The sequence below is a fragment of the Arachis duranensis genome, chromosome 6, assembly GCF_000817695.3.
Source record: "Arachis duranensis cultivar V14167 chromosome 6, aradu.V14167.gnm2.J7QH, whole genome shotgun sequence".
NCBI lineage: Eukaryota > Viridiplantae > Streptophyta > Magnoliopsida > Fabales > Fabaceae > Arachis > Arachis duranensis.
This window is the reverse complement of record NC_029777.3, coordinates 14,664,349-14,688,935: the sequence shown is the minus strand read 5'-3', so window position 1 is coordinate 14,688,935 and position 24,587 is coordinate 14,664,349. Positions and strand designations below refer to the sequence as shown.

The 24,587-nt window shown below is 34.5% G+C and overlaps 3 protein-coding genes across 7 annotated transcripts in view; 2 read left to right on the top strand and 1 right to left on the bottom strand.

The window, feature by feature from the left end:
• LOC107493021 (N-terminal acetyltransferase B complex catalytic subunit NAA20) overlaps positions 1 to 2,915 on the top strand; it is a 3,194-nt gene extending 279 nt beyond the window's left edge. The window contains exons 2-8 of one of the 5 annotated variants that reach the window (XM_021126593.2): positions 78 to 168; positions 487 to 619; positions 871 to 940; positions 1,762 to 1,822; positions 1,912 to 1,993; positions 2,251 to 2,292; positions 2,664 to 2,915. In XM_021126593.2, the coding sequence (XP_020982252.1) occupies positions 78 to 168; positions 487 to 619; positions 871 to 940; positions 1,762 to 1,822; positions 1,912 to 1,993; positions 2,251 to 2,272 (459 nt within the window). In that variant the 3' untranslated portion in view covers positions 2,273 to 2,292; positions 2,664 to 2,915. Of the gene's footprint in view, positions 1 to 77; positions 169 to 486; positions 620 to 870; positions 941 to 1,761; positions 1,823 to 1,911; positions 2,623 to 2,663 lie in introns of those variants that run through there. The other 4 variants (XR_008010560.1, XM_021126594.2, XM_021126592.2 and 1 more) reach the window with 4 other exon arrangements.
• Positions 2,916 to 13,885: 10,970 nt separating this feature from the next.
• Positions 13,886 to 16,177, bottom strand: LOC107493000 (uncharacterized). The gene is made up of 4 exons (XM_052262963.1): positions 15,577 to 16,177; positions 15,371 to 15,438; positions 14,641 to 15,232; positions 13,886 to 14,235 (listed from the first exon to the last, which is right to left on the bottom strand). Exons 1-4 carry the CDS (start codon positions 16,175 to 16,177, stop codon positions 13,886 to 13,888), a joined length of 1,611 nt encoding a protein of 536 aa, XP_052118923.1.
• A 3,472-nt stretch (positions 16,178 to 19,649) lies between these two features.
• On the top strand, positions 19,650 to 22,310 carry LOC107493022 (uncharacterized). Its single transcript, XM_016114104.3, has 3 exons — positions 19,650 to 20,371; positions 20,452 to 21,642; positions 21,740 to 22,310. The coding sequence occupies exons 1-3, from the start codon at positions 19,700 to 19,702 to the stop codon at positions 22,007 to 22,009; spliced, it is 2,133 nt and encodes a 710-aa protein (XP_015969590.1). The 5' UTR covers positions 19,650 to 19,699; the 3' UTR covers positions 22,010 to 22,310.
• Positions 22,311 to 24,587: the final 2,277 nt, after the last annotated feature.

The window sequence follows — 24,587 nt, the reverse complement described above, 5'->3', positions numbered from 1 at the left end:
ACTTCTCTCTCTCTCTCTCTCTCTCTCTCTCTCTCTCTCTCTGAATCTCAGCTCAACTTGATGATTTTGTGTTTCAGTTCAATATGTCTTTCTACATGACCTATCTCGCCAGATGGCCAGACTATTTTCATGTTGCCGAAGGCCCTGGAAACCGAATCATGGGTTACAGTAAGTTATTCAAATTATTGGTTTGTTTTGTGTTGTTCTTCGGTGTATGTATGTGTGCTCCAATATTAGTCTTAGCTTGGTTTAGGGCACGGATATCATGTTATAAAATTATGGAATTTCCTATTTTTTTAGCTACGAAATTAGTCTTAATTCGTCAACATTAGGAAATAAGAAGAGGGAATCTACTGATGCCGCATGATGTGACATTCGGATCTGGTGATGAACTGCATATTAAGTCATACAATGTGAAAAGCCGATGTTTTTTCTTGCCTTCTTTTGAATTACAATGGGATATTAACACAAATGTAATGAATGTAGTTATGGGTAAAGTAGAGGGACAAGGAGAATCTTGGCATGGGCATGTCACTGCAGTAACCGTTGCTCCCGAGTATCGGCGGCAGCAATTAGCCAAGAAACTCATGAATTTGCTAGAAGACATCAGCGACAACATGTAAGGCATTAGTATCTGATGTGCTATTTATTAATCTTGAGCTTCTGGTTTCTGAAGCATTCGCTTGGCCTCTGACTTTTCCTATTCTTGTTACATCATTAATAAATAAGTGGTGCAGTTTATTAAACATGAGAGTGTTTCTTTTAACTTTGGGGGATGGTGTTTGTTTCTGGTGAAAAATACACAAGTTAGTGGTACCCTCATTGAGTCATTGTTGTGTATATGACATGTTAAGAATGTGGTTTTTGTAGTGACAAGGCTTATTTCGTTGATCTTTTTGTGAGAGCATCAAATGCACCAGCCATCAAGATGTATGAAAAGGTAATGATTTTGTACTTTCCATTTTTCCTCGCTGTGTGTGCTCTGATTGTCCTGTTCTATATCCTCTTTCCTCCAGTATCTCTTGTTTTATCAATAAACCTGTAGGAGTAGTGGAGAAAAAAGGGTGTAGAGAAAACAGTTTTTTTTTTAAATAAAAATAAAAAATCAAAATCAAACCAGTGCAAACTGTTATTTCAAATCATCTGATGAGGACAGATTCATTAACCTTCATACACCCCATAATTTTCATCAATTTGGCAACAACTGTGGTCTTTTGCTCCACAGCTTTGTGTATTTTTCCCTATTATATTCCCTTGTGTTGCTGGAACACCATTGTTTTTTACTCAGTGGCAACATGCTAACAAGTAACAAATCATAAGCTGTTTTGCAAGAACTTTGAAAAAGTTAAATTTTCTGAGACTATTGGAAGAAAATTAGATTATCAACTATTTAAGGTATAGAGACTCATTGATACATGTTTGTGATAAGTTAATTAAGCTATGTTATGTCCAATACTGTAATTAGAATCTGAGTAACCACAAATTGTCCTAACCTAAGTAAAAGTCTGTCAGCTGTCGGCTACAGATACATATTGAAATGGATATTTTCATGTAAAATGAGTGCATTAACATAGTAAATAGTGTTGGGTATCTGTATTATGGATTAAGGTATAATGCCACTGTAAATTGGGGGATGGAATAGTGTTGGATATCCATATGTTGGATTAGGAGTTTATTTTCTATTTTAGGTAAGGATTTCCTTATTCTAAAGTTAGAATTGCTGACTAATTACTCTTTTTTCCTTTCATAATTGATATCTAGCTTGGCTATGTGATTTATCGACGAGTGCTACGCTACTACTCTGGGGAAGAAGATGGATTGGGTATGCTTCCTTGTTATTGTACTTGGCATTCTTTTATGTTAATAAAGCTCATCTTGTTAGTATCTCAACATTTTATGCTTTGTTTTCAGATATGAGGAAGGCATTGTCTCGTGATGTTGAAAAGAAGTCAATCATTCCTCTTAAACGACCAATCACGCCGGATGAATTAGAGTATGATTAAATCTGCTTTTTAAGCAACTATGTTGAATGAACTTATTTTTGTGATTTAAAACAAATGTTAATTAGGTATTATACTGTAACTAAGTTTGATTTCCCCAGTTATTAGAGTTTAAGACCAATTACATGTTTGAAAATTTGAAACAGACACTTCTGGAAATTATTCCTGAACTACTTGAATCTTGACATTTGTACTTTGTTTTTTTCGGAAGTAACCCTATGTTCACTTTTTTCGTTTTCAACTTGAAAAGGAAGGTGTGTTGGAAGGGCTAGAAAGTTAAAATGTTGGCCTGGTAAGATCATCTTGCTCAAAACATGAACTGGATTCCAATTCCAAGTTCAACATATTCTTTGATTGTCATAGTTTGCCATGCATTTGTTCCGACCCATTTATTATTTTTATTGTTATTGTTCTTAATTTTAATATTCGAAAATGACAATTGTAGCCACATATTTTATAGCTTACTTTCTCCTTGTTTCTTGTCCAATGTGTTAGCTTGAAGTATCACTTTATTTATCATTTCATTAGATAAATACTGAGCTGTAACAGAAATGGTGTGCTCTGTATAATTAGCTCTCAATCATACTAGAATTTTTGTGCTTGTGGTTTCCATGTTTTTCCATCTCTCGTGTTCCATTTGTTGCATACTTGCACCTATTCAAGATGATGTTGAGGGATGTCAATGACTATAATGGGTAAGAGGAAGGAGGTGGTGTTCAGTGGTTATCATGGTTGCTATTGTTGGTGCCTGGAAGACAGAGATAGAAACAATGAAAGAAGGTGAAGGTTCACCATTGATGCTCCATCCAACGCCGATTAACCATAAGTTGATCCTTTTTGCATTTTTTAATTTTTAACTCTTTTGTTTTTTATAATGTTTGATGATGTTAATAAATGGTGGCCACAGGACTTAAATTGAGTGGGAGTGGTTGCTTTGAAGTGCTTATATTTGCACATAAATCTTTACATATTTTGTGGTCTTTGATAGTTGCTAATTAATGGTATATTGGTTAGTTGATAATATTTGAACTCATCTAAAATCTTAGGTGCGATGGAATTAATATCCAGTGACTGAGATGGTTTGTCATTGGAAACAATTGTAAAAGAAAAGAAAGCAAGGTTTTAGTTGAAGTTTAAGTAAGAAATGAAGCTGTCTTAATGTTTAAAAAAATGAATTTTTAGTATATCACTATTAATATACACTTGGTGTCATTTAAAAATTAGACAATAAACTAATAGAGTTTGACGATGCTACAAATTAAATCATATTTGACAAATTATTATTATTATTCTATATTATTAATGATGATAAATTAATTATAGTGATTGGCATTTTGGCAGCACTAAGACTTAGCATTAATGTTATTTAACCAATTCTAACTATCTAACTACTCGGCAATTACTAACTTTACAACTTCTTTATCTATCTTTAGGTACGAATTTTCTATTCTTTGTCCATCTTTTTCTACATGTAGGAGAGTGTATTTTATAGTTGGCTCTAAAAAGGGTTTAAAAACAATGGTGCCATATGTTCCATTGGGATTCAATAAAATCTAAAATGTACTGAAGATAAATCATTAAACTCTTTTTTCACACAAGTTTTATTGTGGTGCTTTGTTAGTTTGTAGTTTGTGTTCTTCAACTAGTGACAGAACAATATATGATAAAAGTTCGTTTCTACTCGAGTAGAATATAATATATATAAGTCAAAAGATAAAGTTTGCGATCAAAAGAAGAATAGAGATAATCATTTTTATCTTATATTATGCTATTTATTGTGGTAAAATTTAATAAACGTAGTTTTTTTTTTGGGTACATGAGACTTGAGAGTATCAAACACAAGAGTAACGCGAATGGAACTAGACTAAGTGAAGGACATGAAAAAAAAAAAAATAGGTGGTCAAGATGTTAGTCATTTCTAACATTTTTATGGTCGTTTATTGTAAACAGACTTCATTAATTAAAAGTTAAAACTTAAAAGTCTAGTTTCATATTATTTTAAAATAATATTCTAAACGAAACCTATAATTTTAAATAAAAACCTTAACTATATAACATTAGAAATAGCCTAGACTATCGTTTATGCCCTTATGGTCAAAATAATAAAGGTATATTCTATGGTGCCTAGAAAATACACATGTTTTAATTTTATAAAAGAGTGGGTCTCATCTCTCAACGCTCACAATTCTGCAATATAGACACAAAATTTGTAGGTACCATAAAATTTTCCAATAATTTTTTTTAAATTTGGATAGATTGGACCGTTCTCAATTATAACACCGCCACTCTTTTACACTATACACTCGGAGATTAGACACTTAAGGGTTTCATTTACTATTTGGCATTCATCAATATTTTAACTTGGATGCATCATATTTAGTTCCGTTTTGAACACCCCTAGCACATGTTATCTAAAACGGAAAGATTTTTAATGAAAATTTTCTCCTTTTTTTTGTGGGTTGAATGTTCTTATTCTTTGGATCATAGGTTGAGTATCTTATTAGATTATATTAGTGGACAAAGTCAAACGGGTCTAGCAGCTGAGGCCTAGTTCAAGTAGTAAATTATATATCTTTTAATATGATGTATTTGCAATTAATTTGGGTTAATTGAGTGGTCAGCTCACTACTTTACTTAAGTAAGTATCGAGGGATCAAATCCCACCTTATTCATGATTTAATTGTTCATGATTTAATAAGTGAATATAGAATACTAATTGACTTTATATAATTACTATATGCATCTTCGCTTTGTTCTTCTTGTGATATCCATTTATCACTTTTTGGATTGGGTAAACGCGAACCAAGAACCGGAGCATGATATCATTGATCCAGTGCTTCCATTCTTCGTGAAGAGTGATATTGGATGAATGCTCAAATTATAAAGAAGACTACATTGAAACTTTCATCAATGTTAATCACCAATAGTTGTTCCCATTTTATTCATCTGTGGACTAAACTCGATCTTAGAGACATATCTCTGCTTGTTAGTGATGAGTTGAGACAATTAGTAGTTAGTTACTCTTCTATCTTGCATGTTGCATACTGATGTTGCAAAATAAGGAATTAAAAGCTGAAACAAGAAATCAAGTAGAATAATTGTAACGAAAAATCAGCATTCTTAATTAAGTAATTGCTCATTCTAGTTAACCAAAAACATTACTTCTTTATTCTGATATAAATAAGCAATATATAATGTTTAGTCATCATATTTTACAAGAACAAGTATGACATCATGTTTTCATCTTACACTTAAACACACCTAACCACTTTTTGGATTGTGAAAATTTTTTTAAAATGTCTCCATTAGGAGTTCGAACCAAGAATCTTGGAGTAAAAACAACCTATACTTGCCACTCAGTTATTGTGCTTTTTAATACTCTTTGTGACAAATATTAATTATATAGTATACATAAATATCTAATTTAATTTAATTTTTGTTTTTTCTATTTTTTAAATCAATTATATTTTAATTATATACCATTATTAATATTAATATAAATATAAATTTTATTAAAAATTTATTAATTTACTTGATCTATTTCAATGCTAGTATTGTGATTAAGGTTATTTGTTTTGATATTAGTATTAAAATCTACTAATATTACTTTTTCATAAATCAACAAATAGTATTATGCATGAATTCTTAATATTTATCTATCTTTTGTTAGACATTATGGCTGATTGGACACATTTGGAGATTCTCTGCTCAGGAGAATTCTCCTACCGGATTTGCAGGCTCGACTGATGTTTTTCGACCTTGACTTTAGGAACTTTGTAGCTGATGACTTTGAGCTCTTTCTTGCGGGGTCTTAGATTTACAGTTGTATCTCGATCAGCCTCAGTCCCCCTCTCCCAGAGGTTGATGTCATCGTCCCTTCCACTCCTCCCCTAGCGAATTCGAGTTCGGATGACTCGAGTTCGGATGGCTTTGCTGATGATCCCGCTCAGGATGGTGCTGATGGTCCTGCTGATGATGATCCTGATCTACTGGATTGTGCTGATGTTCCTGCTGGTGGTCCTGCTGATGATGATCCTGCTGATGATCCACTGGATGACAGCTCTTCTGGGGATTCGGCCGATGGTGTTGACATAGAGTTCGGATGGCAGCAGTTCTGATGTAGAGATTTACGTAGCTTTTGACATTGAGACATTGAGATGCAGAGATTTTTGATGTAGAGATTTTTGACATTGAGATGTAGAGATTTTTGAGATGATATTGACTAGTGAGAGATATATCTACACTTTGTTCACCAATCTATTATTTTTTTAATCTTAAAACCTTACAAAATTTATAAAAAAATTTAAAATTTAGACAATGACCAATAATTTTAAATCAATTAATCTAACATTTATAAAGTTGTCACAAAAAAATGTTTGATCATATGCCATGTTCTAACAAAATACCAAAAATCAAAATGACTACAACTACCCATAAATTTTCTAATACATGAATTATAATTTCCGAAAAATATTAACTACTAATGAGCCAAAGTTTTAAAAGAAAACTTATTTAAAACCGCAGCGCAACGAAGCAAGTGTAACAAATATAAAAAATAAATATTTTTTATTTATTAAAATTAACATTTAAAATTTCATATATATAATATTTAAAATTATATATTTATAATAAGATCATTTTTTATTTTTATTATTTTCAAGTATTTTTTTATTCTGGTTAAATTTTTTATTCTCCAAATCTCCTCTAAAACAATATGTAAATTAGCTTCTATGACGTGACACATTTAATTAGATGTTTAATTTTAATTTGAGTTAATTTAATTCAATGAGTTAATGAGTAATAGCTCAAATGGCATAGTCTCACCATACTCAATTAAGAGGTTGCGGGTTCGAATTTCCTATCTTTGGTAAAAAAAAAAATTTAATTCAATGAGAATTAACATCTTAACTAAAGTAGGACCATCTTATAATTAAATGTTTTTTTAAGATAGATAATTATATAATTTTTGTAAATATTAAAAAATAAATTTATATTCTTTTACCAAATCATTATTACTTAAATTCGTTCCACCCTTCTATTGAAAAACACCGTCTGTGTTGAGTGAAATATATTTCCTCCCTTCCACTGTTTCTTCATCACTCAAAGCGCGTTGAAAGCACACTGTAACTCGAAGCAGGACGGAGAGTAAAGATGCAAGTATCCTTTGAATATCTAATGCAACGGATCTTGTGTACGATCCAATGATCCATAGCCATTCCAAAGAACGTCTTTGAACTAATTGATATAGTCCAATTTAAATTCTAATATACAGATGGATCAAATGCATATCTAATTCAAGCATCACTTTAATATATGCAATAGTTATCACAACCCTAAATCATAGATTAATGCATCCTGATAATAAAAAATTTATATGTGACACGAAATTATGTGAACTAAAGAGCAAAAGACAACTACAAAATAGCAGCACGACCAAATACACTCTCTTTAACTAATCGCAGATCCATTACAAATTAAAATCAACATAGAAGAGCAATCAGAGAGAGAAACAACGGAGTTACAGAGAGTAAATATTCAGTTTTTAGTATTTTATCAAATTATACATTTATTCTTTTAAATAACTTTTTAATTACAAAATAACTTAATCCTAGTTAACATAATAACCAATTAAAAAGTCTGACTTGATCCCTGTTCACCGCATCCAAAAAAGAGAGCAACGAGATGAAGACGATGGAAGCATGTGTAGCAACAACTTATGGTGCGACTTATGGTGCGGCCTCAACGTACACCCCACTTAACTTCACCTAACTTATTAGTATTTAATTACGTAAATTTGATTAGTTCAGGTCTTATTAATATAACTAAATATATAATGTGATAGACATGTATTTAGAATTATATTATTTATTCTATTTTTTAAAAAAAATTAAAAAAATGAAGAGGTAAATTTTTTATATAATATTTATAATATTTTAAATACATTATACTCTAAAATATTTAGATAAAAAATTATGTTATAAAATGGTATTTTTAACAATAATAGTTTGTTATTGAATTTTGAATATAATAATCTAATTATTTGTCAAGTAATATAAAATAAAATTTTAATTATTTTATATTTTTATGTTACAGTTTAAAATTTTATTTTAATATAATTTTTTAATATTATAAAAATTTCTTGCACAATAATTAATCTTATTGAATAAAGAATATTCATATTTTTGTATTTATATATTTTATATTTAATTATTTAAGAATAAAAGATTTTGTTACCATTTAAAGTATTGTGTATTAAAGTATTGTCATTTAAAATATTTATTTATGTACTATGATATTCTGTATTTATTAGAGTTCATCAATGCTCTTCTTTCATATTAGCCTTTGTTTTTCATCTAATCAAATCTAATGGTTTATATAAATGTGGCGTATCCAATAAGCACATAATGATTGTGCTCGTTTTAGACATACCGTGAAATAAATAATAATAAAAAAAGGGAGCAAATTAAGGACAATAAAATTTGGATTAGATTAACAAACTTCACAAACCAAAACCAAAGCCAAATATATACTCATTTGTGGGGGCGGATTCCATGTGCCGACGCTCTCTGGCACACCAGTGCACATAGAGTTTATGTTCGGCTGACCGGTGCGCCAATTGATGATGGCCGTCGGATTTCTCTTGTTTTTGTAATCCAACGGTAGAGATCATCCTACCTCTTCCCTCCTTTGATTGGCTAGTGGATATCTTGTGTTAGAGGGGTCATTTTGCAAAATTTACTTTGTAGATGGTTAATTGTGTTAGATTCCAAAATTATGTGGGTTATGTAGAATTAGTTCACAATGTTTTAAGACTAAAATTAATGGCAGTTAATGATTTTGCATTAAGTTAATGATTCTGCATTAAGTCCCGCCAGCCTCCGGTGAAGACGATTCGACGCGGGTGCTCCTCTTCGACGCCACAAGAGATTAAACGTAATGCTCACCTGAAGTTAACGATTTCTCCCACAGAATCACACTGCAAAGCTGCCCACCATACGGTGCAGACGGAAGAGGTAGGTCATAGGGCTCGTCGTTTCTCAATATAGGCATAGGACCGCCAATCCCGCCTTAGTGAAAGCTCGGGATGATGATGGGGCTAGCAACCGGTCCTCCAAGAAGCTGTACCTCTTGGGCGCCTTCTTTCCATGGTGGCCAAGTCATACTCAGAATGGCACATCTGTCGCGACTCGTTGGTTCGGAGGATGAAGATCTGCATAGTGTCCTCGCCGGAGCTGGATTCGACCACCGTCGGATAACAATGAGTGATGTTTCGGCTAGATGTATGGCTTTGCCGGAGACGACCAACAAGGAAGGATCGAAGCAGCGTGGGGATGGTGGGCGAGAGGATGACGAAGGAGATGGCCGATGGTGTTACGGGTCGGGCGGGTTATGTTAGAACACAGTTGGTTGAACTTGGGTCAATCCTGATGGGCCTCTGGAGTATTTTTTTCTTGAGATGCATATTTTTTCTGAACCAATGATGGGCTCAAGTGTTGGGCTATTAAAATTATTGTTAAAACTAGATAAATGGTTTAGTATGGTCCTTTTCACTGCACGAAAAAAAAAACCTCACATGGCTGCACAAGGAAGAGGAACACCAAAATAGTTATTGCATGTATAATAATTTGTTGAACCGTTTAGCAGCAATATTAATTTTCTGTATGATATAATAATTAAAATACTATTCAAAACAAATTATCGGGTTAATGTAAGGTTTTGCCAGATGTGCAATAAAAAAATGATGCTGGTGCATAAAAATATAGAAACATTGATGCACATATTTTCCAGTTGATCACAGGTTGTATTCATACAATATAGTAGGTTGAGGTTCAATACCCGTCCTTTAATGAGCAATGAGGTTTTTTAAGGAGATTCTATTATTTGATTTCACTAATTGGTTTATTATAGCCTCACACTGAGGTACGTACTTTGAAACTTGTTTAAACCAGTCCCTTCGTATTCTTTGTTGATCCAAGCATTTTAGTTAGAAACAGGTTTATCCTTTATAAAAGAGCGGAATTTGGCATAACATTACGATACGGTAAATGAAAATAATTCCGAATATTTATTCCGGTAGTGTAAAACTGATTTGCAAGGATAACTCGATAGACAGGTCTTTCATAACGCACCCCCCATTTTTTGCTTGGGACTGTGAACTATCTGATACCGTCACAATTAATTTATACCAAACAGCCCAGAAAATTGGTAACTCGGATAGTCAATGACTCAATGGGGAGTCACCGAAAAGCGAAAAACGTATTTTGCGTATGTTTAGAAAATATTTATTTCAATTAAATTCAATACAAACTATTACTAACAAGCAAGGAGATGAGAAGATATTGATTGTTCAACAATAACATGAAATAAAACTAAGATTCGTATAAAAACCAATAAATAATAAAACCAACCATCCATTTTTACTATTTTAGGAAGTTCAGCCAAATGTGAATCAAGAATTATACATTCTACAAACTAGGAAACTTAGGCAACTAAATTCGAGACAGCTTAAACTACAAAGTTCTTAGAGTTTTTTATGCAACTAACTAGACTTCTTAGAGTTTTAGGAAAAAATAGTTTCATTTCATTCAGAGGCCCAGATTGGTAGCAGTAAATCTAACAATTTTCGGTTTTTACTGCCTAATTCTGCAGAAATAACTTTGGTGTATTTTATTGATTCTCAACTATCCTTAAGCTTAGTCTTTCATATCCTTGGTTCTCTTATCACTTTTCATCATTTAATCTCAGCCCCAAGTGTTTGATTAGCATTCAATCATCACAATATAAAATCACATAGTCAGAAGATCAATTAAACATTCGCCACAACATAATCAAGCACAAATTCAAAAGATCAATTAAATCACAAAGAACCTGGAAATCCATTGTTAACCATTACTAAAAATTTTGCAATTTGCATCCATATATTTCTGTTTAGCTTTGGCAGGGAATAAAATACTGCTAAAAATCAACTATCAACTATAAACTATTCCCTAATAAAATCATACTTGCATCCCTTCCCCAGTAAACAAACAATGAACTTTGATGTATTGTATCCTCAGCAATAAACCATTAGCAAAGTAAAACTTGAAGACAAGAAAACAAGAAGTGTCAAGTATGATCAGTCTACACGGTGAGGTCCTGCACACCCAAATCATGGTATAGACCATGCACAAATTCACAAACATTGAATAAATTGATGCAGTTAATTTCTGTTTTACATCACTGGATTCTATACAAGCACAGCTATATTTCTTCAATTTTTTTTAATGATCCTATGAACAATGAAGTTGCTGAAGTGAAATATCCTATGCTTTAACAGTATGCTAGAACTAGAGACCTGGTGCTATGTCTCAACTACAGAGTAGCATGATGAATGAACAGGAACAAAATTCAAAGCTAATTAAAGAATTTAAACACAAGGCAAGGCAAATACCTGGTGCTTGGTGAGCCTCTGCAAATGGCTCTGGTCTTCTTACTTCTTAGGGTGGAGATCAAGAGCTTGACGTGTACTTCTTCTTCTTATAAACTTCCCTCAAGATAGCCTTCTACTTTTGATGAGTCGACTGTTTAAGGCCTTGCATTCTTGGATCACCTCCTCTTCATCAAGAAGCTCTTCCAAAGTGAAATTCTCCTTGTCTAATATTGCCTCCACCTGTACAGAATGGCAACACAAAATTCGCTTCAAAGGTTACAAAGAGTGTAATAGAACAAGAAAGTAAGCCACGCGGCACGGTGAGGCGAGGCACGGCGCAGCGAGGTGACGCGAGGCGAGGCACGGTGAGGGCTTCGACGGGCAAACAACGCAGAAGACCAACGCAGAATAGAGCAGCGTAGGGAGAAGGATGCGACAGACGGCCAACCACCACGGCTTTGAATGAAGATGACGGACCGACGGCTATGGATGAAGATGCCGAAGCTTATGGATGAAGAAGATAGACCACCGGAGAAGAAGCGCACTTTACACGATTTTCAAAGAGAAAATTAGGGGCTGGCTAGGGTTTTGTTTTCCTTTGTGACCAAGGAGTTTTTGGGTATTTTGAAAAAATAGAGATATGTACAATTGGAATATCTAACTCAAATAGAAGAATATTCGTTTTTTAAACAGAATATTCCGTTATCTTAAACGTTATCTTCATGGCTGGGACTTAATTGAAAAAAAAATTAACGTATAGGGACCCAATTAAAAGGAAAAAAAGTATAAGGACCTAATTGAAAATTTTGCGAAACTATAGGGACCAACAGAATAATTAAACCTATTTTTAATATATATTTTATATTTTAACATGTATTTTATATAGATAATTGATTTAGTGACTAATTTATTTTATATAACATGATTGTTTTAAGAATATAGGCAAAATGAAATTAAATATGCTAATACGTTATTATATTTGAATGTGTTTAAATGTATTTAAAAAAATATTTATTATTAAGATATAGTTAAATATAGAAAATAATTATTAAACAAATAGCAAACATATATCATGTGTAAAATATTTTCTACTTTTAATTTGAACGCTTATTTTCTCGGATTTTGAAATTTAGAGAGTTTTTCCTTTTTCCTCCCCAATATTGTTTTGGAGAGTCAAAGTGTATAGTTGTTTGAATAGGAAAGTTCTTTAACTAAAATATAATACATTTACAAGTTGTAAGGTTAGATCTTCATCATTCTTTTTCTCTTGCTGACACACTAATAATACAAAAAGGTTTAGTATCTAAATCAAACTAGACAGTATAATAAAACCTTTTCATTAATTAATTTACCAAAGTATAAAAAATACATGGAAGATTAACTAATGTTGTAATTTGTTATTTGTTATATCAAAACATGACTGTATAGGATGCACTATTAGCTAAAGTTAACATTTAATAGAAAGAAATTGAAAAATAATAGCCTTCAAATTGCACCTTTTCATAGGATACTATATAATAATTTGTATATTTAATTTTCTGTATGTGAAAAATTGAAAATAGATCTTATCGACAATTATTTGTTGAAAATACTTAGGGGTCTTCATGAATTAGATTTGATTTGCATATCCACGATATTTATCTGAATTCGATCAAAAAATTACAGATATAGATCTGATCCGCAAGGCTATCGGATCGGATCAGATCCGCACACTAATCGGATTAGATTGCGGATTTTGTGTAGATATTCGCATATCCGATTTTGTGTAGATGCTCCTGATGTAGTTGGTTGTTTTGGAGAAGGGAGATGCTGTTCACTCTGCGGAGGTGGCACCGGCTTTGAGGGTTTATTTGTCAAAGGCTTCCTCCTAACTGTTTGCTTAGGCCTAAATGGCCTTGGTGCAGGGCAACATGAAGACTGGGCTGGGGTCCTGAATGGTGCTTTCGGAGGCATTGGACGTGTTGCAGCCGCTGCTACTGAGGGTCCAGATTCTTGCTCAGGGATCGTTGCAGCGTTTGCATTCGAATTACCCTGCATGAAGGTCGAAACAAGTGTGAATGCAATGAAACCAGCAATCAACAACAATGAAATGCCACCAAAATCCATACCTCATTAGCAACTGAATAATTAGCAGAATTTTGTTCAACATGAGGAGGGTCCATAGCAGCAGGGGGACTCTGTTCCACACTCTGAGATGAGGCATTTCATAAGATGTATCCACTTAGTGTAAACACTCCCAATGAAACACATTATATAATAAGACATATAAAACCATGAAACAATAAAATATAGACATATAACACCTTAAATAAAACTATAATGGACACTTAAATCCCTGAGTTTATTATCGGGGGGACAAATACATCCTTGAGTAAGTCAGGACTACCTCTTCCTCGGGGGCTGACTGGGACAAAGGCAGAACCACTAGTGATTGAGAGTCCTTCTGCTTTGTCCTTGGTTTTTTCGTCTTTGGCTTTCAGTTTGGGTTGGATGGGGCCCCTTTGCACGTCTTGTAGTTGTGTCCCCTCTCACCACACTTGCTACATGTGACATAGAAACTCCTCTTCAACTTGTCACCATCAATAACAGCCTCAGCTGGATCTTTCTGTCTGTTATGCACTTTCGGACGTCCAATTGGCCTTTTTAACACAGGTGGAGCAGGCTTAGTAAACTCAGACCTTGTCCAGTATTCCTCACTAGTTACTGGCTGGATGAAGTGCTCGTATGTCTTTCTAATGGACTCCATACATAGCCATGGATGGACATAATCATCGGGATTATCATGCCGTTTTTTTATTGCTGCTATGGAATGAATGCACGGTATCCCTTCACGGCAGGACAGCAGTTTCACAACAGCAGAATGGCATAAACATGATTAAATTATCAAGAATTAATAGAAATTCATAGCATGGCTAATATCTCGAAATTCACAGCATGGTTAATATCAGCATATTCACAGCATATATCTCAGTTTCACATCAAGTATGTCCAAATTGACAGCATAGTTAATCCCAAAAAATTCACATAAACATTATAATTGAAATTCACAGCAACTATGATTCACAACAACTATGTTTCACAGCATGGTTAATCTCACATGATGGTTAACATCAGCTATGATTAAAATTGAAATTCACAGCAACTTTGATTCACAGCAATTTTGATTCACAGCATGCTTAAACTAAGAAAATGCACATCATGTTAAAAATGAAATTCATGAACCTAACTGACCAGTGAGTTGCCATTTGTTACACGAGCAGCTGTGTTTGATCAGATCTACATCAACTTTGGATCCCTTGTAAGTGAGTTCAAACCGTTTGCGCTCGTTGTCACCAATCCACTCTGCTGTCCATTTGTTGCTTGGTTTGATAAGCCTCTGTAGCCTTTTCTCTTGCACTGGCGCCAGTTTTCCTTCATGAGTCCCCAGAAGTTTCTTGTGTTGAACCATTCGCTGCATCACATAGCACCGTAATTCCTTGCACATTGTGAGTATGGGCTTGCATCTGTACTTAACCACCTTTGCATTAAATGACTCGCACATGTTGTTTGTTAGGTTGTCGACCTTGGGACCATGGCTAAAGTATGCTCTAACCCAGGTGGCAGGATCAAATTTCATAAGGTAGGCCCAAGCATCCATGTTCACTTCTTTCAGTCTCTCCATGGTTGTCTTGAATTCAGATATGATAGTGCATCTTGCACAGTCCCACACTATTTCTCTTATGTACAGATCCTTGAATCGGTTTATGAAATTCTTCCACATATGCATCACACAGTTTCTAACATGTGCACTAGGCATTACCTCTTTCAGTGCAGGTAACAGTCCCTAACAACAATGAAGGCATCAAGCCATGTTTACAAAAATATATAAACCAGAAAATGACTCAGGCAAGAAACTGGGAATGACAAAAAAGAAACTAACCTTCCGTTAATCTGACATAAAATTCCAACCGTGGTTGCCAACATCACCAATATCCTCCTGTAATAATGTTAGGAACCACTTCCATGATTCTTTGTTTTCGGATCTTGCAACTGCGTATGCAACCACGTAGAACTGGTTGTTTGCATCCTATGCAATAGCAGAAAGTAGTTGTCTCCCATGGTATGTTTTAAGAAATGCTCCGTCTAGGTGGATCAATGGTCTGCAGCCACTCTTGAATCCCTACTTACAGGCCTCAAAACAAACATACAACTTGTCAAACATAGGGGGTGCTTGAGGCTGAGGAATCAGGTCTAGCAATGCAGAAGACCCCGGGTTACTTCTATGTATCTCTAATAAGTAATCCCTCAATTTTCCATACTGTTGCTTTTCGTTACCCATCATCCTCTCCCTTGCCTCCTTCACAGCTCTATACACCATCTTTGGGTATGTAGTAAGGTCAAAGTCCTCTCTTAGAAAATCAACAGCTTCATGAGTTGTCATATGCGGGTGCGTTGACATCCTCTTCTCCACTTTTTTACTGATCCAGTGTTGATCAGCGGCATTGCTTCCAAGGTCCCTTGCACAAGTGTGCTCGTTTCTATAAGTCTTGATTTGGAAGCATTGTAACTGACGATTGTATGACAAGTGCGCAATCCAACCACACTCTTCGTCCTTGCACCCAACAAACCTTGTTCCAAGCTCAAATCTTCCCTCTCCGAAACTATATTGGTCATTGAACTCAGGCCACTGATGTTTGTTTCCCTCATCCTCAGAAGAAACGGGTGTATGCAGCTCCTCGGATTCATACTCCCATATAATATCATCACCATCCGTGTCTACATCACTCATGTAGTCTACCAGTGCTGGACTTGGTCCTCTGGCCCTATTAGGTTCCCTGCAGGCCTAGATCTATTGGGCTCCCCTGCAGGCCTAGATCCACTGGGCTGTCCACCAGGCCCACCTGCCTCGGGCTCATGGGCAGGTCCTTTCTTTCTTGCAGCAGACCTTGTTCTCTGAGACACGCGTCGAGCTTGCTTCTTGGGTTGCTTACTTGGCTGAGGGGTTCTCTTAGGGGAATGAGGCACTTGTTTCCTTTTCCCTCTACCAGACACAGACCCATTGACAACATCTTCTCTACTCTCACTGTTACTTTCGTTACCGGGAGGTGGAGGTGCATACACATCATCTTCTGCGCTATCGTAACTATCGTGCTCTGTCAACGACTGATCCAATTCATCCACCTCGACACGAACACCATCTTCCTCTACCTCATCGTTTTTCTTACCAGCACAATCTACAGGCTCCGGGTCATCAATAGGATGATCAAAAAATATGTAGAACTCATCATTATCTTTGTTTCTCATCTTTGCCTGGCGCATCTGGTTGATGCCTGCATCTCCCCTCAGAACATGCAGCCCTGACTCTATATTCTTGCTATTTGGATCATACCAGTAGGCCTCCTTGTATGATTGATATCCCAGTCATTTGAATAGTGTTATCAAGTCACCGAAATTTACAAAATTCAGGTCCATCGGTGGGAACCTCTCAATCTTACCATCTAGGTAAACTAATTCACCATTCGGGGCCCTTTGAAAGTAGCCCCCGTGATGAAAAACAGGAATCACGAATATATCTACCATCTGCAGCATTGTTTGACTCAACGATTAGCACTAAGCATTAGCAAATACACAACTACCTTTCACCTAAATCCCACACAACCCATGTCCCTCCCAACACTACAGTACACCTAAACCCCAATCCACGACAAGCATAGCAGATAACGTTCGAAAGTAACGGTCCCATTTAGTGTCATAACAAGGGTACTTACCGGTACAGATGCCAACCAAAGCTCCACCAACGAAGCTTCACCGGTGCAACGTTAGACGAAAACAACGAAGGGAAGAAGATCAATCGTTTTTTTGGAGGGAAAAGATCATACATATGTGCGCTAGGGCTTCTTTGGAATTGTGTGTGATTCATATGGGCTTCTTTGGAATTGTGTTGAAACTCAATGTTCTCAAGACGTTGCCATTTTACCTCATAAGGACCTATTTGTCCAAGCCTTTTTCCATAACGGCCACACGAAACTTCCTCAACGGTACCGTGTTGACACATAGGTCCAACACACGCCAACTCAGCAACACATCACCCCTCTCCGTTACGTCTGGGAGGGTATTTTGCACGGAAGGATCTATCCGTCACACGTTTTGAAAAGTGAAGGGCGTTTTTGTATTTTTATATCGTGAGGGACGAATATGTCCACGACTTAAAAGCTCAGGGACTAATTTGTCCTTTTTTCTTGTTTTTAAATGACAAAAATGATGGAATGGATAACAAAAAGGTTTGAATGGATTCAAACAAATTGGGCTAATACAGAGGCCCATTAACGGGCTAACATATCAATATTATTAGATATTTCCATGGACACTTATTTCTTTCGAAGCTAAAAACAACTATATATACAACTTTGTAAATGGATGATATTCAATTGTCAAAAGACAGAGGCTTTTGTAGATCAACAAGTTCTACTTTCAGTTGAGCAGGTACTTCTTATAATCACTAATTTTATTGAAATTAGTTTACATTAACCAAATAATTAGAATGTAAAGATAGAAAGACTCAAATTTAAGTGAATATCAGAAGTTTTAGAAGATTATGCCATTTGAACTATAATTAATTGATATATTAAATAAATTCATTAAAAAATTATATTTTATATATTTTATTTACGAATATATTTTAAATGTATATAACAAAGTTATTACAATAATTTATTTATATCATTTTATAGTAGATTTTTTTATAATATGAAGTATAAAAATATAATTTACTACTATAATAATACCCAACAAAGTACTCTAATTTTAAAAAATAGATAATTTTTTTATATTTTATCAAATTTAAAATAATATTTTTTATAAAAATTAAGATAATTTTTTTTATACAACAAACCCTTATTAATATTTTTTAATTAAAAAAATACCAACAGTGTGATGGAAGATTTTGTAGAGTGTGGTGTGATGGTGAAGTGTTCAAATTGAAGTACTTTAGGTATCGTTTGTTTGTAGAGACACGACAGAACAGGACACTGAGACAAAGACAATAGGACAGAGACATTAAAAATTATGTTTTGTGTATCGTGTTTGGATACGATGGATAGGACACTAATGTAATGTCCAATATTATGTTTGGATACACATGGACAAGATTAAAATATTATATAAAATGACTAAAATAGCCATGTGATTCCAAATTTTTTAGTATAAACTAATTTAATAAATAATGAGAATACGTAGTAAGAGTACAGACAGTGGGAACTTGAAAAAAATATTTGAAGCAGTAAAAAATTTTAATAAAAAATTATATAATAGTATTTATATTAAAATAAAATTTATAAATATAATTATTTTTTTAAATTTATTATTAATATGTAGGAATACATATGGTTAATATTAACAAAAAAATCTGAGTTTGATTAATAAAAAATTTCATTTAGGTTAATAAGCCAAATTAATTTTAAATACAAAATCAGTTTTAAAAAAAGAATCCATTTTTAAATGGAAAAAAATTAATTTTTGCACATAAAAATCTATTTTTATTTAAAAAAAAATTTTTATCTAAAATTTTATTTTTCTTTTCAAAAAATTAATTTTTCTTTAAATTATATAAAATCAATTACTATTTATAAATTATTTTTTAGCATTTTAAAATATCAATTTTACCTTTATAATATTTATCTTTTAAAAGTTTTCAGACTAATTATTTTTGTTATTATTTTTATTACAAATCAAATAATATAATATAAGGTTAAAATGATGTTGAAGTAAGAATGATAAGAAAAAAAGAAATTATCCAGTCTAATAAAATTTTTTATAGAAAGGAGAGAGTACCTGAGAAAAAAAGAGAAAGAAAAGAACGTAGAGATAAAAAAAAGCATGGAGTAAAAAAAGTACTTTCTGAGAACAACGCAAAATAGGAAAAATAAGAAGGGGTAACAGTGGAATAAAGGAAAAATAAGAAGGGGGTAACAGTGGAATAATAAAAAATAACACCATGGACAAAAAAAAAATTCATAAAAACAGTCCATGTCCCTCTTCCAAATTCCGTGTCCATCATTGTCCTTCATAAAAGAATGGACACGAAAGTATAAAAAACTGTCCCGAAGACAATATATTCAGTGTCCATGTCTTTGCTTCCAAACGCATTTTAAAAATGTGCTGTCCATATCTCCGTGTCCTGTCTCCGAAAATAAACGCTACCTAAGTATTTGCATTTTAAAAGACATCGTTGCTGCTCAAATATCAAACACAAAAAGCACAAATCCAAATCCAATTCCAATTCTGGGTTCCTAATTGTATCATTGACGCCGCCATGAACAACGATGATGGGGTGCTGTCAATCCCACTGAAGAAGACTGATCCGGTGGAGCTGTACCTGCCGTTACGTAAGTTGGTAGCCTCAAAGTACTCCGAGAGCGATGCACAAAAAGTTGAAAGCGTTCTCGAAACCCTAAACAAATGCCGCCGGGACATGGTGGAGCGTAGAGCGGACCTCTCCCTTCCCATGCAACGTGACTGCCTCATCCACTACTTCAAATGCCTTTCCATGGTTGAGCCACTCTTCACCTCTATCTCTTCCGACGCCGACCCCATTCTCTTTGTCTGGTACGACGCCTTCAACCCTGACCATCAAGATGGGGTCCCCTCACAGCTTAAGGGCATCCAATTGGAGAAGGCCGCTGTTGTCTTCAACCTCGGAGCCATCTACAGCCAGATTGCTGCCTCTTGCGACCGTACCACCGCCCTTGGCCGTCACCTTGCAATCGAAGCCTTCAAAGTTGCCGCCAATTTCTTCCGCAAACTCGGGCAGTTTTTTGCCAAGGACGTGGTCTCCGCCACCCTCGATTTAACTCTCCTCTTCGCCGATTTTCTGCACCTCCTCTTCTCCGCTCAGGCTTCCGAGCTCGAATTACACGAACTCCTCAACAACAACGACGCCAGTTACGCTTTCCAACAACACCGATGTGCCCTAGCGTTTATATCGGTCAGTCTTCACTCTTGATTGATGATTTTACACTTACTTTTCATTCTAATGATGATGAATTGATGATGATGATGATGTAGGTTTATGAGCTTCATCGTAGAGCGTATGAAACGATAAGGAATGATTCGGCTGCACGGAAACATTTCCGCTCTTTTGACCGAACCTGGTTAACTCATCTTAAAAAGAAGGTGGCATTCTTATACGCGGAGGCTCGTCAGAGGGAATCATCCATCCTACCCCAATCCGAGCGACGTCATGTTTGTTCAACGGTCGATTCTTGTGCTCTTGATCATGATGCAGAATGTGTCACTGAGATATTAGTTAGAGGGATTTGCTCGACGAAAACCCAGCCATACGAAATACAAATCCGAATGTACGTTGACCTCATCCTCTCCGAGTACAATCCTTTCAAGATTATGAAGGATGGAAAGTTGGTGGCTTACCCATGGGATATGCCTCCTCCTTATCCAACAGATTCGGCGATCCTCTCATCTTCGATGTCTTCTTCGTCCTTGTCGGATATTCTTGGATCCCTTCCTTTGAAGAAGACTGAGCCCTTGAATCTCTATGACTCCTTTGGAAACTTGATGGCTTACCCATGGGATATGCCTCCTCCTTATCCAACAGCTTGGGCAATCCTCTCATCTTCGTTGTCTTCTTCGTCCTTGTCGGATATTCTTGGATTCCTTCCTTTGAAGAAGACTGAGCCCTTGAATCTCTATGAGTCCCTGCGCAGTTACTTTGTCCTCAAATACTCTGAGAGCGTGGCAAACAGAGTAGAAGGCCTTCTCCAAATGCTACACAAATTGCGCAATGAGATGCTGCGTGATGACCTTTCGCTACCCCTTCGCCGTGACTGCCTCATCCTTTATTTGAAATACCTTTGCATGATTGAGCCTGTCTTCCCTATGAATGCCTCACCCAACCCACCTATCTTTGTTTGGTACAATGCCATCATCCCTCATCAGCACTCTTCTCAGCATAACATCCATTTGGAGAAGGCCTCTGTTCTCTTCAACCTGGGATCCCTCTGCACCCGCATTGCTCTCTCCTGCGATCTCACCACCATCCATGGCCTTCGCCTTGCCATGGACGCCTTAAATGATGCTTCACGTTGGCTCACTCGACTGAGATACTGTGAGTCTCGCCTGGCATCTGGCACGACTGACTTGTCAGAACACTACATCAATATGATAATCCTTCAGTTTCCCCGCTTGAAATCGAAGCTTCCTCGTCCCCAATCTGTTGAATCATCATCACCTAGATATCGTGTATGTATAATCATCTACCTTTTCAGTTGATCTTTTCTTAGTGCAATTGATTGATGTCCATCTTGATTTGTTAAATTGTTTGATTGAGATGATGCAGGCCGCTTATGATCCGGTCAAATATGATCTTTTTGCTTATGACCCAAGTGATGTCACTGAACAATTTCTTTTGGGATATTGTAAGGGTTATTCCATGGTTCAAGAGGTATGTGAAAGAGCATTGCCATGGGAAACACCACCATGCTTGGACCTTCTCTCTGAGGTTAGCCCTGTCAAGATTAAGGATGGAAATCTTGTGGCCAATGCAACCTTAGAGGCACCAAATTCAGCATTGGAGAACATGAGCTTGCAGGAGACGACACTACAATAACATTACCGTTGAAAAAAGCTTTAGGACTTAACTTTTTTACTTTGTTGGTTGATGCTAGAACTTTGATCTCCTAGTTATTGTGTGTTATTGTTGCATATCCGTAAACTGAACTTATTCAGTGTTTCCAATTTCCATCAATGCCTAGGAATTTTAAACAAGCAAATAATATTGTTTCATTTAGAATGAACTTCTGCTTTGGAAAGATGTGAATGAACTTGTTTCCTCTTCAGAAAAGGATATCATCGACCAACTATATGTGAGCATGTTATGATGCCATTGCTTGGTTCTAAGTATGTTGGTGCTGGAGTATGTATCACATAAATGTAATAGTTGCTCCAGCATTGTTTGTTTCATTGTTTAGTTTTTGTTTCTTTCAGTACTACACTCTGACTAATTTTACTGTTGAAAAAAAATGGGTTTTGCTAGTAACAGGAGTTTCTATGATACTGTGGTTAATTATGGCATGAGAAAGTTAATGACTAGGGATATCTTAATACAGTGTTTTGATATTTTGTTAGGTGCATGTTTTGGTGTCTAGGAAATTCCTTGAATCAATTGAGAAGATTGTTATTAGCCAACGTCCTGTGTTTTTGGTAAACAATGTGATTTTGGTCTTCTTAGGTCTGATCATTCTGTGTTCCCTCATCGTACTGGATTTTTTTCTCCCCTATTTCGGTTAACTTGTTGAAAAAAAAAAAAAAAAGTCAAACGGGTCTAGCAGCTGAGGCCTAGTTCAAGTAGTAAATTATATATCTTTTAATATGATGTATTTGCAATTAATTTGGGTTAATTGAGTGGTCAGCTCACTACTTTACTTAAGTAAGTATCGAGGGATCAAATCCCACCTTATTCATGATTTAATTGTTCATGATTTAATAAGTGAATATAGAATACTAATTGACTTTATATAATTACTATATGCATTGAAATACAATATAAGTGGATATAAAATATTAATTAAATGCATAAAGAAAACTAAAAAATGGAAGAAGAAGAAAAAAAATTAGAAATGCGTGCAAAATATTTTTCATCCTTGGTTGACTAATATAAGTGAATATAGAATACTAATTGACTTTATATAATTACTATATGCATCTTCAAAGGATACTTGCTACTCCAAAGCATGTATCCAAGTATTTTATCAAGTGTAAAATGTAGATAATAAATCCTATGTCATATCAAATTTAAGAGATGTATGATCTCTTTTTACTTTTGAAAATCATCCACACTTCTGAATTCTGATACATCTCCATCTCCATCTATCTTTTTTACTGGATTGTCTATGTCATGGCCCTCATGGTCATTGGGAGAAATAAATGCAATCATACATCAATGCTTTTGCCTTTACTGCTACTTTTGCAGCCCTTTAATTCAAATTCAGCTGTAATACAATAATATTAATTTTAATGTAACTTTAATTATGCATGCCACATATATAACGAGTCAAGTGTTGTGATTGGATTATGTATTGGCTTTTATTGGATTTATCATAGATGACAATTTTTTTGATAAAATACACCATTTTACTGATCTATCTGAATGTTGATTAGTATAGAATGGTTGATAAAATGGTGTCTAATAATTCATTGGTCTCAATTTTTTTCATTTTTAAAATTCAATTTTAGGTCAATCTACTAGTTTTGCTATTTAATGTTATTGATAATTAATCTTTAACTAGTTTATTGATGTAAATTGATAACTGGTATTGATAATTTGGTCCAATCTTCTATTAACTTTTTTAGGTTAAGGAATGTTGATAAGAAATAATAGCATATATGATAAAACAAACTAATATAGTGGGAAAAAAAAATGAACCATACCATATAAACATTAAAAGTGTAGTTCTTATTATTTCATCAGAATTTTATAATGTCATTATTTTGTTTTATCTAAATGCTAATCAGTATAAAATGGTTGATAAAACAGTGTCTAGTAGTCTTCTAGTCTCAATTTTCTTCGCTTTTTAAATTTAATTTTAGGTCAATCCACTAATTTCGCTATTTAGTTTTATTGATAATTAATCTTTGACTAGTTCATTGATGTAAATTGATAATTGGTATTGATAATTTGGTCTAATCTTCTATTAACCTTTTTAAGTTAAGGGAAGCTGATAAAAAATAATAGCATATATGACAAAATAAACAACAAAGATAATAGCAATAATATGGTGGGAAAAAAATGAATCATAACATTTGAACACTAAAGGTGTAATAGAGTACAGAATGTATTTTAGTATTAAAAATCATGAGATTTATCTCCTCTACCATATTACCTAATAAAACTATTCAATCTATCATTTTAGTAATATTATCTAAAATGAAATAGATTTATAATTGAATTGCAATGCATGGTATCAGAAGGTATAACACTAATTTGCATGATGGACAAATGTTTGCATGGATGAGCTTCTCTTCAGATCTTTGGACTCTTATCTACACCTGTTTATGTTTTTGTTGCTATTTAATGTTCTGCATCAGTTATCTATTTTAGTTTGTAGTTTTCCATTGTTATCCTGATGAGAGCTGTTTTAGCTTATCCAAAATTTTGGTCAGTATTCAATGTCACTTATTAGAGTGAT